This window comes from Aythya fuligula, chromosome 2 (genome assembly GCF_009819795.1).
Source record: "Aythya fuligula isolate bAytFul2 chromosome 2, bAytFul2.pri, whole genome shotgun sequence".
In the NCBI taxonomy this organism is placed as follows: Eukaryota; Metazoa; Chordata; class Aves; order Anseriformes; family Anatidae; genus Aythya; species Aythya fuligula.
In genome coordinates this window covers 150,459,014-150,477,093 of record NC_045560.1, presented here as the reverse complement: position 1 = coordinate 150,477,093, position 18,080 = coordinate 150,459,014, and the positions used below count along the sequence as shown (strand labels likewise).

At 42.3% G+C, this 18,080-nt stretch overlaps 1 protein-coding gene across 5 annotated transcripts in view; it reads left to right on the top strand.

Annotated features, from left to right (window-relative positions):
* The first annotated feature begins 207 nt into the window (after window positions 1–207).
* ASAP1 (ArfGAP with SH3 domain, ankyrin repeat and PH domain 1) overlaps window positions 208–18,080 on the top strand; it is a 126,078-nt gene continuing 108,205 nt past the window's right edge. For 3 of the 5 annotated variants that reach the window (XM_032181638.1, XM_032181641.1, XM_032181637.1), the window contains exons 1-2: window positions 209–282; window positions 11,105–11,234. In XM_032181638.1, the coding sequence (XP_032037529.1) occupies window positions 224–282; window positions 11,105–11,234 (189 nt within the window). In that variant the 5' untranslated portion in view covers window positions 209–223. Of the gene's footprint in view, window positions 283–10,493; window positions 10,509–11,104; window positions 11,235–18,080 lie in introns of those variants that run through there. The other 2 variants (XM_032181642.1, XM_032181639.1) reach the window with 2 other exon arrangements.

Below are 18,080 nucleotides of genomic sequence, written 5' to 3'. Positions count from 1 at the left end.
CGGGTTTCTAATGGGTCTGTTTACCCTAATGAAACTCACAATATCAAATACAGTAATCAAATACCATAGGATAAATTGCTGTCCCTGAAGAATTAATTAATAAACATGGCTTTAAACTGTTTGAATAAGTGACTTTGTCAGTCCCACAGCTTTGGCCAATTTTATTTATTTGTGCCATCTTTTCTCCTCATCTAGGTAGGTTTCTGGTCGTGACAGATGAGACATGAGATCTTCAGCTTCCAGGCTTTCAAGTTTTTCTTCAAGAGATTCATTATGGAATCGGTAAGGAAGAAGAAAGACATAAGTATAAGTAACCAGGTTTGAAGTGTAAAAAGCAGACCAAAAAATGTGGAAAATAGGCCCCAAAGAAACTGGTTTTATCAATTTCAATACCTGCCAGTTTTTTTGCTTTTGTTTTATTTGCTAAATGCCACTTTGGATGTTACCAGAAAGTGTTTTTCAGAAAATATCTTACCTATTGATCCTTAAAGGATCAAAAAATTGAACAAATCAGTAAATCCTTAGAAAACACTGACTGCCTTCGCAAGTACTGGAGCAAACGATAATATTTATTATGTATTTTGCTTTGCTTTCATAGATTTCAAAGTTGGATGCGGAGGGGAGGGTATAAAAATGACACTCTGTAACTCCTTTCAAGTGTCCAGATCTGGTAACTGATGTTGTTTTAACTTTGCAAACAACCCATCTCTGAGATCAGCCTGCAAAATCTATGGCAGGATTTGTGCGGGGGCTTGAAAGAGGAGAGACTCTCTTCTTCTTGTGATGCAAAACGCTGAATAGCACACAGTTGTCTAAATATGCTTTTGTTTATTCAGTCTCTGGATGGTGAGTGCTCTTGTTTTAAAGCTTTTACTGTATTTCATTGAACCACTAAAATGGCATTTGGATTGCCTGACTTGAACCCCCTACAACAACAACATTTGCAGTGGAGGCTTTAGTTTGCTTTGTACCTGGTGCTCTGGATGCAGCTCTCCTGGCACAGGTCACTGCTCCCCGCTTGGGGATGGCAGCAGTGTGGGTCTTTCATCTTCTCTTCGTCCCTGGGGGAAAGGTTGGCCATACTGCACTCCAGCCCAGCCAAGAAGGGTGAATCACTGCTGCTGATCTTCTGAAAACTGAATAAATCTTCCTTTGGTGTATTTGCTTTGTCACACAAAGCATATGCATATATTTTTTTTTTCCTTTTTAAGCCCATAATGCCTAAATAAGCAAGAGTCCAGAAGTCAAACAATCATCTTTTGAAAAGTATGAAGCTATTAAGCTTGATATTTCCACTTGATTTTGAAACAGGACTTACTTTTTTGAGTCATACTGCTCCTAGATTTTCTTGCAGGAATAAAACAAAGTACAACCACAAACAAGCAAATAAGTAGTGGTAAAATCATTGAAATTAGTGAAACCTGATTTCCTGAGGATTTGTTTCTTGACTGCAGCTCCCAGGAAGCTGCAAACCATTAATGAGACTTTTCTCATGACTAAGACATTCACAGGATCTTCTTCCTATACTCATTCTCTTGATAAAGAGCAAGATGAGGGCAAAGCTTTTCTGTCCATGGAGACAATAAATATTTTTTCTCTCCACTCACATTTATCTTCCCACAAAACTTGTCAGAAAAGAAGAATTTTGAAACCTTTCCTGCTCCCTTTTTGAATTTTATGGTATTGGCAATGCATTAAAAAAACTCATTAGGGGCAGGATGGATGGGCTGATGACCATGCTTCACTGAAGTCAATGGAAAACCAGTTAACTTAGGAAGCAGCAAGCTCTTTTTTAGTGACCTAAAATGAGTAAAAGTAGAAGCAAATAAGTAGACAGAGAGAGGGGATGCTATGATAGAATTCCAGACTGAAATTTTGAGGTTCTTTATTTCGTTTAGCATCAATGGGACTAAGTCCATGTGGCAAGACCAGCTTCCAAAAGTTTCCAGACACTTGTCTGCTCTTCTGGATTTTAAGGGAACCCCACAAAGATGACATTCAAATGTATGCTTTAATAGACAAATGTTCAGACCCTAATTTTAAAACTGAGCCATTTTTGCTTGATGACAATCCTTTGAGCATTAAACAAACTATGTTCAGTCAACACTATAAGCCAGCCTTTGAACTTCAGCTCAGTAGGTCCATACATGTGCACATTTGCAAATGACTTCGATTCATCTGATTAGCACAGCAGAAGCTCAGCCCCCACCACCCCCCCCCTCCGAAAAAAAAAAAATAAAACTCTCTATTTCCTTTATGTTTTCACATCATGAACAACTAGTAGAAGCAGTCCTTTTATTTGCCTGCGAATCCTTTTTGTCTGTCCAATAAAATGTTGATGAAATTGTTTGGCCTGAGAGCTCTTCTCATCCTTCAGCTGTTTTTTAAAACTCATGCAATAAAATCTACAATAAAAATACTCAGTCCTGCTATAGCACTGCTCAGCTGGAGAGCCTAGTGTGCTTTCACCCAGAAAAATACATGCAATTGTCTGGATTCCACAGATAGAGAAATGATGCACACAGTGATCAAATGCCATGTCACAGCTGCGAGTGGCAGCTCAAGGACAAGATACCACCAGGTCTACAGAGCCTTTATTTAGTCCTCAAACTGCTTCCCAGGTTCATTTTGGCCTGAATCTCCAGTTTCACTGCAGGCAAGATTCATGCTGCCATCAGTATACATCTAGCAGCTTAGGTAGAACCAGAACTGTGCCTGGATAATGACACAGCTATATCATTTCCAGAGGGAAACAGAAAATATTGAAATGTTTGCAGTGCGGGTTGAGGCTTTTTTTCATTCTCTTTTTCTTTTGGAGAGCCTGCTATGCCAGCTGCCCTGCAACATGTTCATTTTTTTGCAGTAACAGTCTCCGATCTTAGTCATTGCTATTTCCCATATTTAAAAAATGTATTCAGCTACTACTGATTCTTGCTTTGAACAGACTCTTATTTCTCTTGGTTTAATCACAGAGTTCCCCTTCATGCTACACTGGCTTAGTCTTGTGCTTTGCAACCCCTACTCTCATGCTAACCAACATTTAACTCCTCCTGCTGCCTTCAAATGTGTCTGCTATGCCCTTCCCAAAAACCGTCCAAGCATTCGGTCATGGTCAGGATAACCGCGCACAGGCTTCCCCTGCAGGTTCTCACCCTCACTGGCACATGTTGGCAGGTCCTGCTGGGCCAGCAGCTCCCATAGGGCCAGCAGCCCAAGAGTGGTTGTCTCCATCAGCAAGGAGCAGGCTATCACATGCACCACAGACAAGGGTTACATATGCCAGAGGCTCCTCTGACATTCCCAAGAGTTTGAGCTCTTTGAACTCTCCAAAACATGGTACTTATGTAAGAATATACTGCTGGGTTTTTATATTCTATAGATGTTTTAAGGTCTGTGTTTGAATCTGATGCCTCCTAACACACATAGTACTATGCATCTGATGAACTAGAGTAAGGTTTCATAAATGAGCATCTCTAACAACAAAAAACCCTGCATGCAACAAAAATATCAAATTCAGCACACCTGCAACAAAAAGTGGGTATCCCTTCCATCATCAGCCTGCTTCCACTTGCTGCTGGCTGACATTTTGCTGTTTTTTCCCTTTGGAGGCTGCAGAGGTTCCAGAACTTCTTGTTGTGACTGTGAGCCCAGAATGCTGTTACGTGTTTGTCTGCATGGCTCTTGATCTTGCATGACAAAACCAAAACAACAAAGGCAAAACTGAATCAGCAAATTAGTTGGTTTAATCTTGCGTAACTCAATGCTATGCTCAGTTTTCAGTGCTGTTATTTTCAGCTGGCCTTTGAGATAGCTGTTTGGGCTTACCTCTCATTCAGTTCAGCTCCTTGCACAGGACATTCAAGTAACATGCAAATGTTGATGCAAAAAAGATGCAAAATATATCATTCAGTTATATGTTTGGATTTTTCATTTGGCACATATAGTGTTAAAAACACAAATGTAACCAAAATGTCACATATAATGAGAACACAATGGGTTTTCTTTTTGCTATCATATTAATATTGAAAGAATGCAGAATGAAGCTTTTGTTTAAGCCACCAGGGCTCATGCTAACATACTTTTAAATGAATACTGTAGTTTCTAAGACAGTTGCTTATCTTTTCTTACCTACTTTTGAATATCAAATGAAGACAAATGCTTGGAAATGCCAGTATTAAAATTGAAATCAGCTGATTCTTGTATTCAAAACAGTCACAGCAACAACAGTAATTGTTGATGCAGCTCATGTATTTCATGAGCCAAATTAAAGGACACTGTAGCTTAAAAATACAGAAATGCAATCAGCATGTTTGCTGGATCTGGAGTCTGCTTTTCTGCATGCACAGAAATTATTTAGATATGAATGGTTTTCCTTGACCGGAAAGTTACCTGACTATTCTGTCCCAATAATATAATAATTTTAAAGATTTGTTTGCAAATGTCAAATTCAACAGCCTTCTTTCTCAAGTAAAACCACTTGCAGTTTACCATGCAAGTTCCCTTCAAGCAAATTAGCACCAGTCACAATGTGTGATGTAGGCTTTGCTGTCTAAAATAGACTTTGCCTTTTCCTGTGAGTACATCATGCACTTATGTGATATTAAAAGTGCAAACATGCTGCAGGTTAAAAAATGCAGTTGCTACCCTTCATACAAGGTTCAGTTAGCCGATGGGACCGTTCTCTGAGAGGATGCTGTTCCTGGAGGTGAACCTTCTCCTGACTGAATGTTTCCAGCTGAAGTACCAAGGGGTGGTGTTACATGCCCTTACGTAAATGGGGTGGGCTTATTTTTTATAACAAAGCTATGGGAGTTCCATTAACAAAAAAATGATTCCTGAGTTTTAATGCAGGAGATATTCCAAAGTGAGCTGCCAAACCCACCCTGCTAAGATTCTTGTTGATTTGAAGCTCCTTTTATCCCCTAAACCCAACACTCAACTCAAAGACGTGTTGAATCAGAAATATTTGTGCTTGCTCTAATACTTATGGCCATACATTTAAAAGAGCATTTCCAATTAATTTTGTCAAAAGTTATCTGAGAATAAACTTACAAAAATGTAACAACAGCAATTGGCGTACACGTTCTCTCAGGGAGGCTCAATCCAACTGACAAAATGCAAGTGGATAAGAATTGGCCTGAAGGCCTCACCCAGAGAGTGGTGGTCAATAGCTCTATGTCCAGGTGGAGGCCAGTGACAAGTGGTGTCCCTCATGGGTCTGTCCTGCTCTGGCCTTGTGAGAGCCCACTTGGAGTGCTGCGTCCAGGTCTGGGACCCCCAGCACAAGAAGGATGTGGAGCTGTTAGAACTAGTCCAGAGAAAGGTCATGAAGATGATCAGATGGCTGGAGCACCTCTCCTATGGAGACAGGCTGAGAGAGCTGGGGCTCTTAAGCCTGGAGAAAAGAAGGCTCTAGGGTGACCTTCTTGCAGCTTTTCAGTACTTAAAGGGGGCTCATAAAAAAGATGGAGAGCAACATTTTGCTCAGCCAGATAATGATAGGACAAGCGGGAACGGTTTTAAACTAAAAGAGGGGATATTTAGATTGGAGATTAGGAGGTAATTCTTCACTCAGAGGGCAGTGAGGCCCTGGCACAGGCTGCCCATAGACACTGTGGTTGCCCTATCCCTGGAGGTGCTCAAGGCCAGGCTGGGTGGGACTTTGGGCAACCCGGTCTGGTGGGAGATGTCCCTGTCCATAGCAGAGGGGTTGGAACTGGGTGATCTTTAAGGTCCCTTCCAACCCAAACTATTCTGTGATTCTATGAGACAATTCACTTGGGTGTTGGGACACCATGGTGGCCTTGGTCCACACAGTGCTTCCATAGAGGGAGTCAGGGGAGCTAAGAAGATGAGAAGTAATACTGACTGCTGTGTTTAGCTGAAATGCATGAATATAACACCAAAGCACAGATTTGTCCAGAATATCAGTGTAGTATAGTAATATAGCCTAAGGATATTTTCCTGATGGGTTTTAGCACTCTTCTACTTCTGTTGCTATTCTGATACTCTCTGTGCTCATGAAGATGCTAAGGAGCATAACAAGAACAACGACATAGTTTACTAACAAAGACATACGCATTGCAATGATCTGATGTTTTCATTTAACATTAATGCCTGATCTACACTAATTTTGTTAGCAGTAATAGCCAAGATGGGAAACTCACAAGTAAAGAAACGAATGTAGGCACGAAGTGGCATAATCTTTTTGGGAAAGAAAATAAAAAGAGCAGATTTGACATGTGAGATCCTGGCATGACTGTGTCCATACTGGGGAAGGAGAGCCATCCACATAGCAGCCATGCACACAGCAATTTCCTTCTTCTCACAGTCACGCTGGCAGGTTGCACATGATGCAGGTGGCAGCTTGTCTGAGCATGCTCGGCAGAGGTTTTGGCACCCAGCCAGGGACCCAGGTCAAGCTCGTTTCCCAAAACCTGGAGGCTGCCACACCTGAGGTGTGTTTGCCAGCTTGTTTTCCCTGCAGCAGGCAGCAGTGGCCTTGGGGTGGTCCTGGGGCTGCTCTCTGCATGATCACACCCAGCAGAGCCCTGCCACGCGCTGTAGCACGGCAGTGCTGAAGAGCTGACTTTGCATGGCTACACGACCAAAAATACATCCTGCTTGCTTTCAGGGGAGCCACAACCTCCTCTATCTAGTAGAAAGATAATCCTCCTGTTCTCTCTCACACCACTGTGTGGTTTCAGCAGTTAATGGGGCTGATGCCATGAGGAGCTGTGCAAGCGCAGTGTGGCTGCTCACCCCTGGCCCATATCCGTGGTGGTTGAAAGTTTGCAATGATAACAGTCATCATCACCTGATGACTACTGCTTGGCTCTTGTGAATGAGCTGTTGATCTCAATCTAAATACACGATGACTGGAGTACTATAAAATGAAAAATGCCACAGTTGCTACTCAGCTGATTGCAAAACACCTGCGTTAGTAATTTCTGCTGGTGTTGCTATGTTGTTCAGCCTCTCCCTAAGCAGTATTTGTGTGGTATCACAAATCCTGCAGAAATATTATCAACATGCTAACATGCACTTATAGCTGTAATTAACTCTCCTGTTGGCAGTCATGGTAAGAAAGGCCAAAGGAATCAAACGGATTTGCAAACTGAATCACTGGGTGGGATGGCAGAACAGCACAACTTCCTTGACTGTGATGTATCATCCAGCAAAAAGCTGTGTTTCCAGGGCTGCTTGCACCCTTCTTACCTGTGCTACCATGTCCGAGGATGGACACAGTGATGCCTTTCCCTTCAGGGAACTGAGAGGAGTGAGATAAGTGTGGCTGCTGCTGGCAAGCCTTGCATGATACAAGGCTGCAGCAGAGCCTGCCCCCGGAGCCCAGACGCAGACATCATTAGAGCAGACGCCGTGAAATATAACTTTCACACTCTGCTGATTATTCTTTGGCATTTGTGAAGTGAAACAGTGATTTCAGTTAGTGAGAATTTATAGAGAGGTGCATCTTACACATTTAGAAGTAAATCTCAGATGCTGATCGCATTCAAAACAGGAAACATGGTTAAATCTGAAATCCACCAAAAGATATCTGAAACAGTTATATAATTTGACTAGGTTAAATATAAGCACATTTTGATAGGCAAATTGTGTCATTTATTTTTTATTAACATGCTACTAATTAGTTAATCCTGCTTCTACTGAGTTTAAGCGGGGAGATAATCTAAGCCTAAAGAGGTCATGCCCATAGGGTTATTTTCTATACAAGCATTTATATGGGGAAATATCAACTGCTGCTTCAAAGCAGCAGAACTGAGCACCACATTCTTTATAAAGGAAAAAGCGAACAATTTCAGAACAGTTAAAAAAACAGACTACCGGGCAATTATCATTAGTGGCAACTTTTTCATCTCTAGGCCTTGTGCTTTTCTCCTTATTTCCTGGTATTCTTCTGTATTCTCTCTGCTTTTTATATATTTAATATTTTATGTCAGATGATCATTTTTTTTTGCCTGATGAGGAAACACATAAGCTGCCCAGCTATGCCTTCATTCCTGCCACTCTTTGCTGCTACAGTTCCCCTGCCCTGTCTCCTTTCCTCTTCAATGCTCTTCAGCTCCAAGGTTTAAATTTCTCTCAGTAGGATTAAAGAACCCATCCCTCCTGAAATCTGTACACACTCTACGGGCAAAAGTCTGCCTAGGAGAGCAAAGACCATCCAAAGACCAGTGCATAAGCCCAGTAGTATCAACCCGAGGAAGAACAAAGCAACACATTGCAGTGGGAGCACTCAGCTCACCAAACCCGGATAAATGCTGTCATGGATTTACCCTCATGTGAAATCTGTCAGGGGAGGCCCAGGTCCCTGGCTGCAGTGGCCCTGAGCAGTGGGCCTGAGGCAAGGAGAGCTGTATGATAGGCCATGGCCCGCAGGGTGCCATGGGTCACCCAGGGTGACCACAGAGGCCCTGTTTGGCCCCAGGGACATATCCATCGGCTATCCAGTATCCAGACATGCTGGGCATGCTGGAATAGCTCTTTTTACTTCTTCTAACAACCCTTTCCTGGCCCAAACCCCCCAATCATTCTTTTCCACTCTCCTTTCCAGATTGCTCCTCATCTTGTCAACCATTTTTATCTCCTTGCTCTCTCTTCCTCCTCCACTGCTTTTACGAACACGATCCTCAGTTGATTTTCTTCCTACCTACTCCGTTCGCTTTCTCAATCTTTTTTTTTTTTTCTGTTTTTCCACCCGCTCAATTTTTTTTTCCAGTGCAACTCCCACGCACTTCTTTTCTTGGTGTCCTCCGCCCCTTGCCCACCCTACCTCTCATAGCCCTGTGACATCCCACGGCCACTGGTGCCATAGTAAGCCCCAAAAGCAACCCCATGGCCATGCAGGGCTTCTGCTGTGCCACAGAAACCACAGCCAGGCCCATGTCTCTGGAGCATTGGTCATATTTTTGCTGGCAGAGCTGCTTGCAAATCCTGCTGGTGACATCATTTTTTATGGGTATAAACCAAGCAGGTATCTCCTTTTAATGCTTACTCAGGCGTTGCAGCCTCTTGTTGGTATTTTAAGCTGTTTCTGAGTATTTTGTTAGAATTACATTGAAAACCATGTACCAGCCTAAGTGTGCTGTAGCACAGGAGCAGGTGCTGACGTACAGAATGCTAAAACCCTGGAATTGGACGTATCTGTATCATATTGCTCATTTTCAATTATTCAGATGTCAGGGCATTTACCAGTCCTGAATTTTCTGGCTTTTGTGGAGAGCATGCCAAATACAAAGAGAAGGAAAACACATACTCTGATTAAATAAATCAGGCTGAAATGGCAGATGACCATAATTACTCGAGTCTCCCGAGACCCAGCCTTCTTTATAAAGGCACATATGGGGCCATGAATCTGAGCTTTAAGAAAAAAAAAAAAAAAAAAAAAAAAAAGGAAAAATAAAACCTCCTTATCACTGTCCGTCCATTCCCAGAGTTCCATGATGCAGTAATAAAAAAAAGGACATTTTAACAGTTTGACTTATGAAGAAATAGTGCTTTTGAAAGGGTGCGGGTTTGATGAGCAGCACAAAGGGAAGATACTGGGGCTGGGATGGGGGCTTCAGGCTGGTGCTGGTGCTGCTGCCACTGGGGTCAGAGCCATTGAGCCCCAGCCATCGAGTCAGTCAGAAGTGGGACTGGGAGAGAAGCTCGGTGCTGGAGGCTTCCAGAGTGGTGCTGAGCCAGAGCGGGGCCCTTAAAAAGTACCTGGCTGTAAGGAGGGGAAAAATCAGCACAGGTTGCTTACGGCGATGACATTATCAGTAGTGCAGTCGCAGGACGATAGTTGGTATCTTCATGCTTTGTATCATAAAGCACCCAGAGTACAAGGGCTTGTGAGTGCCAATCGGGGCTTTAACTGCCTACGATGGACTGAGGGGAGAATAAAACAAAACAAAACCCGCTGTCACCCCTGGGATTTATCTCCACTGGTGCCGGGATGCAGGAACCAAGCCTGGTACCGGGCTGGGGAGCGGGATGTCACAGCCGGTCAGCCCTCAGCAGTCTGCCAGCAGTTGTTATTATTATTAATTAAGTCATTCATTATCGATCTTATTAATTAAAAATCATTAACGATCGCTCATATCAAGCCATTAATTTCCCTCTATTAGTTATATGGTTAATGTTTATCTTTTTACAGTTAGCATTTATTTGCCATTAATCCCCCCCCCATTAGTTACACAGTTCACATTTTCACACTATTTCCTTTCACTCTGAAACCCACCGCTCTCGCGCCTGCTCCCCCCCGACCCCCCCCCCCTCACACACACACACACACGCCGCCTTTTCGTTCAACGCCGACGTTAGCAACATCCCGATTTGAAATTTAAAAAACATTTTAATTTTAAACCAACCTCCCCCCCCCCCCTCCCCGACCTCCCTGCCCGGCAGGGGGCGAGGCGGGCGGGCGCGCCTGCGCCGAGCACTTCCTCCTTGGCCCACGTAACGGGTGCGGGCGGGCGCAGGGCAGCGCGTGCGGCTCCCCGGTGACTGTCAGCGGCGGCGGAGCCCCCCCCCCCTCCTCTTGTCGCCAGCCCCCGTCGCCATACCCCTGTCCCTGTCCCTTCTTCTCCTCTTCTTCCTCCTCCTCCTCCTCCCGCCCGAGCCCCAAGCTCAGCTCGGGGACAAGCGAGGGGCGGAGGGAGGGGGGAAAAGGGGCTGAGCGCGGCGGGTGTTGCTGCCCTCCCGCCTTCCTCCCCTCCCCTCCCTCCTCCTCCTCCTCCCTTCTCCTCCTCCTCCTCCCGCTCCTCACAGGCGGCCCCGGCCCCGCAGGCAGCCGAGGGGAGCTGCTCCCCACCGGCGGGGCCTCGCCCCCCTTCACCTCCTGCCCGGGAGGAGGAAGAGGAGGAGGAGGAGGAGGAAGAAGAGGAGGAGGAGGAGGGTGGTGTGGGGGGCGAGGAGGCTCAGCCTCTCCCTGCGACTCAGCCGCCTTGATGCTGCGGGGCTCTGCCGCCTCTTAACATCTTCCCTCTGCTTTTTTTTTTTTTTTCTTTTTTTTTTCCCCGTTTACCCTCCTTTTTTCAACCCCCCCCCAAAAAAACAAAACAAAACAAAACAAACTTGGCTCGGTGTGGCTCCCCAGGATCATGCCGGACCAGATCACCGTGTCGGAGTTCATCGCCGAGACCACCGAGGATTACAACTCCCCGACCACCTCCAGCTTCACCACCCGCTTGCAGAACTGCAGGAACACGGTCACGCTGCTGGAAGAGGTAACCGAGCCTCGCTGCTCTCCCCCCTCATTTTATTTATTTATTTACTTATTTAATGTTTTAGCTTCCCTAAGGAGCGTCAGGACGGGGCAGCGCTTGCAGCCCAAATCCACGGGAGCTGGAGGCATTGGTATGCACGTAGTCTCCTCTGCTCTTTGAGTCGTGGGACTTTGCGCTTGTGTGGAGCCAGTTGCAGAAAGCTTTCCTGCCCTCACATCCTCGAGACCAGCGCACGGAGCAGCTGCTGGAACTTGGGGGCCAGCATCGTACTTCTTCGGGCTCCTGGTGGCTGCTGCAGCAGGGGAGAAAAAAGTGTGGGTGTTGGGTGTTCTGGAGGTTGAGTTTGGTTTGGGAGCCTGAGAGGTTTCCCCATGTCGTTAGATCAAGGCAACGCAGAAATCCGACCGCAGAAACCTGGAGGGGGACTTTGAGGGTTGAGGTGGAGGATGGAGGGGTAAATTTGGAGAGAGGAAAGCAAAGTAAGTGGTGGAAGGAGAGCAAAATAAGGCAGTAGAAGTGGCCAGATTGTCTCATCGTCTCAACCTTGAAGCCTCGGTGTTGTCTTTCTTTGCTTATTATTAGTGTCATTTAAATGTCCATCCTGCTTCACTATCAGGGAACGTATCTATTACATCAGGCAAAGTTAGAGAGCTGCTTTCTATGGGATATCAGGCTATTGCTTCCTATTTGAGGTTTCAATGAGATTTCTTAGGGACTAGGTCAGCAGCTAAGAGGAAATGTCTTCCAAAGGACTTTTTAAGTGTAGCTCATCTCTTACTCTGCACTCAGTTGAAGGTTTCTAGCCTAACGACACTGGAAGAAAACAGTTTTTTGCTGTTGCTTCATAAACCACAATGTGTTCTTGTTTTGGATTACGCTCTCAGTTTGACAAGTATCTGTCGATATTTGAGGAGCCAGTGCCTGTCTTGGAGATGGATTTCAGATTCTTTTTAGTTTTGCTGAATGTGTTGGTAGGAGCAAAGTATTTGGCATGCAAGGAAAGGATATCGATCATGGCGTTCTTCTGGTGGTCCTGGATATGGGAAATCGGATACCATAGGACTAAAATGGCTTAATATTGGCTTGGTAGAAAGTTTCCATGTTTAAATTTTTCCTAGTGCTGTTGTTTACAGAAACTGACTAGGTAATAGAATGACTGTGAGATTGCATTTAAAATCACTTATCTTATTTTTTAAAAATTACGTAACTTTGACTAACTTCTGCAACTTTTTTTCCGTACCTGTAACTGTTTTTTTTTTTTTTGTAACTAGGCCGTAGTTGCTTTTGTAGACTTGTGAGAAATCAACCTGTTTTGTGTTTGACAGTATTGCTGCCCCCTGGTCTTAACTATGTGGAATAGGTACAGCCACTCTCTATTTGCTAGTACTGATGACAGCATTCATAGAGTTAAACGTGTGTTCTCCCATCACTGGTGACTTTCAGGGTAAGAATACAGTAAAATGCTTTTATAATTTGGGAGATATACTCAGACTGTACTAATGTGGTAATGCCCTTCCAAATAGAACCAAATGAGGGCAGTTTAAATATAGAAGATAAATATACAGCGTTTCTTTTTTTTTTTTTTTTTTTTTTTGAACCATTTCTGTGGATTGTGTGTATTTTCAAAGTTTTAATGGTAGATTTGATAGTAAGAAATCAGAGCAGAAGAGAATACTGGGTGCTTCTAGTGCTTGCGTTATTTCATATGTTTCTTTTTTGCAACTATTTTGTGTGCTCTATTTAATGTCTGCTACTTAAATTGATTCTGGACTTGGGTTGTGTTTTTTTGATTATCTGTCAGTATAGGAAAGTTTTACTTAACGGGAAACGATACAGATATACGCTGCTGATAGGTACTGCAGAAGACCTGCAACTCTCCCAAATTCATCTGTATTAATTTGCATGAAGAAATGCAGATGGGCAGAATGTGGCGAGTGATGTGCTCCATTACAGTCTTTGGCTGTATGACTTTATTGTAGTTGTAGCTTGCATACACAGTTCTCCTGGTGCTACTTTAAAGCTGCGTTGGTTTCTGTACATCTGCTCACCCAAGGCTGTGATTCATATGGAACAGTGGATTGAAATTGAACGGTTGAAGTGGCTGTTATGTGGTTCTTATTACAGCTGCTATTGTCCGTGCATCGTGGATGACTGAAGAGCTCTTCAAGCAGCTCCTGAACTTCAATTCTGAGCCCACTATATTAAGGCAAACAGGATGATCCCATCCTTTCAGCTGTTTGATTTTTAACCTAATGTTGCATGTGGGTTGGAGCCTCAGTAGGCTTTTGCAGACAATGTCAAGCTCTGTGCTTCATTCTCTGCAGCATGAAGTCTCTTAGCTCGAGTTAAAGTGAACATAATTCAAAACAAGCTGCACCTACCCCAGAGACTGTAAGGTCATTTTTGGATAAGCAAATTATTTTCTTTATTCTAAATGAGACAGAACTAAAACTCTTGTATGAACTGAAACACTAGGGAAATTAACCAGATTAACAGAAGTTGGATCTGTTTCATGGCCTCTCAGTCTGAGGTAATTCTTGCTGTAGCTCAGACCAGTGATAAGAACTAAACCACCTTTTCATTAAGAATGTGACAAAAAAGAAATAGTTGTTTGCATGTTTGTGTATGTGCGTCTGTATCTAGTTCTGTGAAGGCACCACAGAATTGTGAATTTACTGTTCCTTAATCACAATTAGTAAGTTTTCTGAAATAATAAAGTAGATGATGGAATCACCTGCTGTTGTTTTCTTTTTTTTTTTTTCTCACTTGTTTTTCTTCCAGTAGAAGTACAGTTTATTCAGCTCTCTAGGTAGATAGATGCATATTCTCTCCTAGTTACGACTCTCTCCAGATATAATTCTTTTCAGATTAGACTTGGGATCCAGTTAGATGCAATTTTGGGACAATTTTCAGGTAAAGTATCAGAGCAGGCATTTTCACAAATTAAGATGCCTTAGAATTTTGGCAAGTCTTTGGAAAGCCCAACAAAATACAAAGGCAGACCTCAAAAAATCAGGAGCCCAGGAATGATTTTCTGAACAGATTTCAGTGTGACTTGTTTTTAAATAGTAAAACTAAACTTGACTCAAATCTGTTGTAATATCCTCAGAGAAAAAAATAGTAAGTACATGGTAGTAGGTAGCAGATTGACTAGAAAGGTTTCACACTGTTTAAACTATTGAAACTTTTGAAAATTTGCAAGTTGTTTTTTTTTTTCTTCTAAAGAGACAAAACTCTTTTTGTCATCCAGTTGCACCAGAGCAACAACAACAAAAAGACCCTGTCAGCTTTGTAGCTGGGGTTAGGAATCTACTACTTGAGTAATTACCAAAGAGCCACAAGAAATATTTTAATCATAACTTTTTATAAGTGTGAGTGTTATCTGTTGGCCATCAGTAAACACAGATTTTAAAGTTCATTCTTTCTAATGCTAAAATAATGAGTTCTTTTCAAACCCCAAGGGGAAGGAACAAAACCATATATTGTAGTCTAATTCAAGAGAAACTGAAATCTTTGCTCCTTTCCGTGTTGTTCTCTGTAGGATAGCATTGCATTTGTATGATGAAGACATTTTTTAAATTCATATTTCAGCATGAAAGTGGGAGAAGCTTTTATAATACCATTCTCATAAAGAGGTGGATTATCTAAATGGGTGGTTAATCACTTAGAAAACAATCAAACTGTGGAAATCCTAAGATGGTATAGACAGATCACTGATGCAGCGTCTTAAAATAATAGCCTCTGCTTTGTTCCAACCAAACATGTTTTTATATTTGCAGTTGTTCCATGCTTTGTTACTCAAATAGATTTTCTGAAGAGTGGATTTTAATCCCTGAGTTGATATTACTGCGTGAGCTAGTTTGGATTTTTAGGTAATGATGACATCTGTTCAGAGAATAAGTGCTGCACGTGTGGGATCTCCACGAGACTGTCTTGATTACCATTTCACTGTGCCCCAGCTCCAGCTGAAAGGACATCTTTACACATGAGGGATAACTCAGTTATCATGACCAGCCTGTTCTAAAGCAGATGTTTTGTAGGATTGTCATGACATACAGAGGTTAAGCTTAAATGCTGAAGTTCCCTTTAGGCAGGCTGGCTAGATAAGAAGTTGCAGTACCTGGATCATTTGGAAGCTGCTGGTATAACAAGGAAGAGCCACAGTTACTTCTGATGCTTGTTTTACTGCTGTGCTCCTGTGCTACTTGATCACCTTCAGTAATGTATCTTTCTTTTTTTTTTGCTCTTCATTGAGAAGTTGGAAACTGAAAACACACTGTCTGAAAATTAGCTCTTGTCATACACTTGTTAATAAATATTTAACTGGTGAGTGGAATACAAAATATGGCTGCAGATATGTTTAAAAAAATAACCCAATGTCTGTTGCTTATTTTGTTTTCCATTGTGCTGATCTGCTAGGGTTGGAAGATCTGTTGGTGTGGACTGGTCTTGTAACAGATGTATGCATGTTACATCAGTGAAATAATTGTGTTAGGCTGAGCCGGAGCCAAACAGCCAATTCTGTTGTTCACAGTGCCAGTTTGGTATAATATAACATAACTGGAAGGGAGAAGATTTCTCAGTGTGCTTCATCATCATGAACACTTACGTAAGGTTAGAGTTGGGAACATACTCTAATTTGCGTGCGGGTTTTTTTGGTTGGTTGGTTTTTAGTGTATAGCCTTTCTTTGTAGTTTCCCATGTGCAACTTTCCCTTCATACTTTAGTTTCTGTGAGATTTCCCTTAATCTAATGCGTGGGAAAACTTGTAGAACAAGGGTAAGGGAACTGGGTTTTTGCCTGATCACAATTTTCTTGAAACATGTAGCTGTAGTTAGCACTGAAACTGCTATATGGTCAGTTCATCTACTGTGATTTTATGCTTTTCTGACGTAAGATCCTTTTTAAGCAGAGATACTCTATCAAGGGAGGCAGATGGAACCAGGCAAGAGAGCAGTAGCGTTTTGTTTCTAAGTCAGCTTTCTGTTTTAGTTGGCAGTCTGCAGAGATTTTGTTCATTAGCCTGTGCTGGTAAGATCTATTTTATGTCTGAAGTGAAAGATTGTTTCTACTATTTCTATCACTTAATTTCCATTGAAGGGTCACCTGTGTATAACTGCAACAGATAAATCATAACATCCTGCTTCTTTATTTTTTATAAAATAATGAAAAAAAGTCCTAGAGACTCCAGCAGCAGACCAAAACCCAGCTTTTCCAAACCTTGTAATGTTTTATATATGGCAGTTAGAAACAGTCTTGCACCACAGGGAGCTTTGTACTCAGGATCTGGTTCTTGTGTAACTGGTCACAAGCAATCTTCAGTTTTTGAAGAAGTATGCTTTCGGTGGCAGACCATCCTAGAAGAAACAGACAAAAAAAAAAATGTTTCTTGGCCAATAAATGCAGTTTAGCCTAATGATTGCTGTTCTTACACTGAATGGCAAATTGCACCAAAGAAGTAAAAATGAGTGCTCTATAATGTAAACAGAGGCCACAGTGTCTGCTCATGGGGAGTGACTCCTGATCATGATACTGAAGATGTGGTGAAGAAAGAGATGATATTGACAGCAATATCCCATATTTACAATAGCATGTCTCACAAAAATGTAGTTGAGGATGCTCTTACATTTAGATGCTACAGATCATTTTCATCTAGTGTGAAATCGGTTTTTACCCTTCATTTGATAGTAGCTGAAACAATTGATTACAATAAGCAGGCAATATCATTTTCCCTAATTTGATTGATGTGAGGGGAAAAAAAAAAAAAGGAAAATTTTCACAGAATCACAGAATCTTTCTAAGTCACAGTCTCAGTCATGGCAGATTAATTAGCTTTGCCTTCTGAGATTTTGTATTCATTTTAGGCACACTTTCGAAAGTACTTATAACTTTGTGGTAGGTAGCTCACATGTTTTTTAGAGAAGTACTGCCTCTTTTTTTTTTTTGAACTCCCAACAGGCGCCTTCATGTTTGCTCATCAGTAAGGAAGCTGTGAAGGTGATTTTTGGTGCCCTCTGCTCAGTATGCTGCTCAGATAAATCCCAACAGAGGGTGTAGCATGTAGTCATGGGAACTTGGGCTCTACGTTGAGCCCTCACTGAGAAAAGAGCTACTTAAAGTTACATGGCTTAAAGTTGGTTCTCGTATACAGACTGAAGTCTAGTGAAATGGTCTTCTATTACTAAAAACAAAAAAGGCACTTTTTGTTTTTTAATATGTTTTAAATCTAGCCATGGCATCACTGAAAGACTGAACGTGAATAATTTGAAACAGAATTACATTGACTGATTTCATTTGCTAACTACTGTGACTTCTGAAACAGTGAATGGAAGTGTTAGGCAATAATTCTTTAAAACAAATATGAAACAAATTTACAGGAGAGAACTGTAGGAATGTAACTTCAGTCTTGAATAGTACCTTGTAACAAAATCATTAGGCAGAATCAAGCCCAAACTACTAATTGTTAGTATTGTAAGGTGCAGAGGTAGGCAATACAAAAATGCTCTGAAAAAGTGCCATAAACAAACAGCACATTTTTATATTTCAGGGGAAACTTTTCAGAATCCAGTTAATATTGTGTGCTCTGGTACTGATCTTGGGGAGTATTTTGTCAGGTTTGATTGATGCTGGCTGAGAGGCCTAAATGTTATTGGTAAGTGTGAAAGAGAAACTCCGGAGATGATAGCAGGGGTTTTATTTCCTGAAGGAATACAGCTGAAAGTCAAGTCCCTGCTCAAAAGCGCAGCAGTTATATTCTATTTTCTGAAGTGACAGTATTGATCTGCATTGTATGTGTGGGTTTTTTAATACCTGTGGGCTAATGCTGAGGTTTTGTATGAGCAGTGT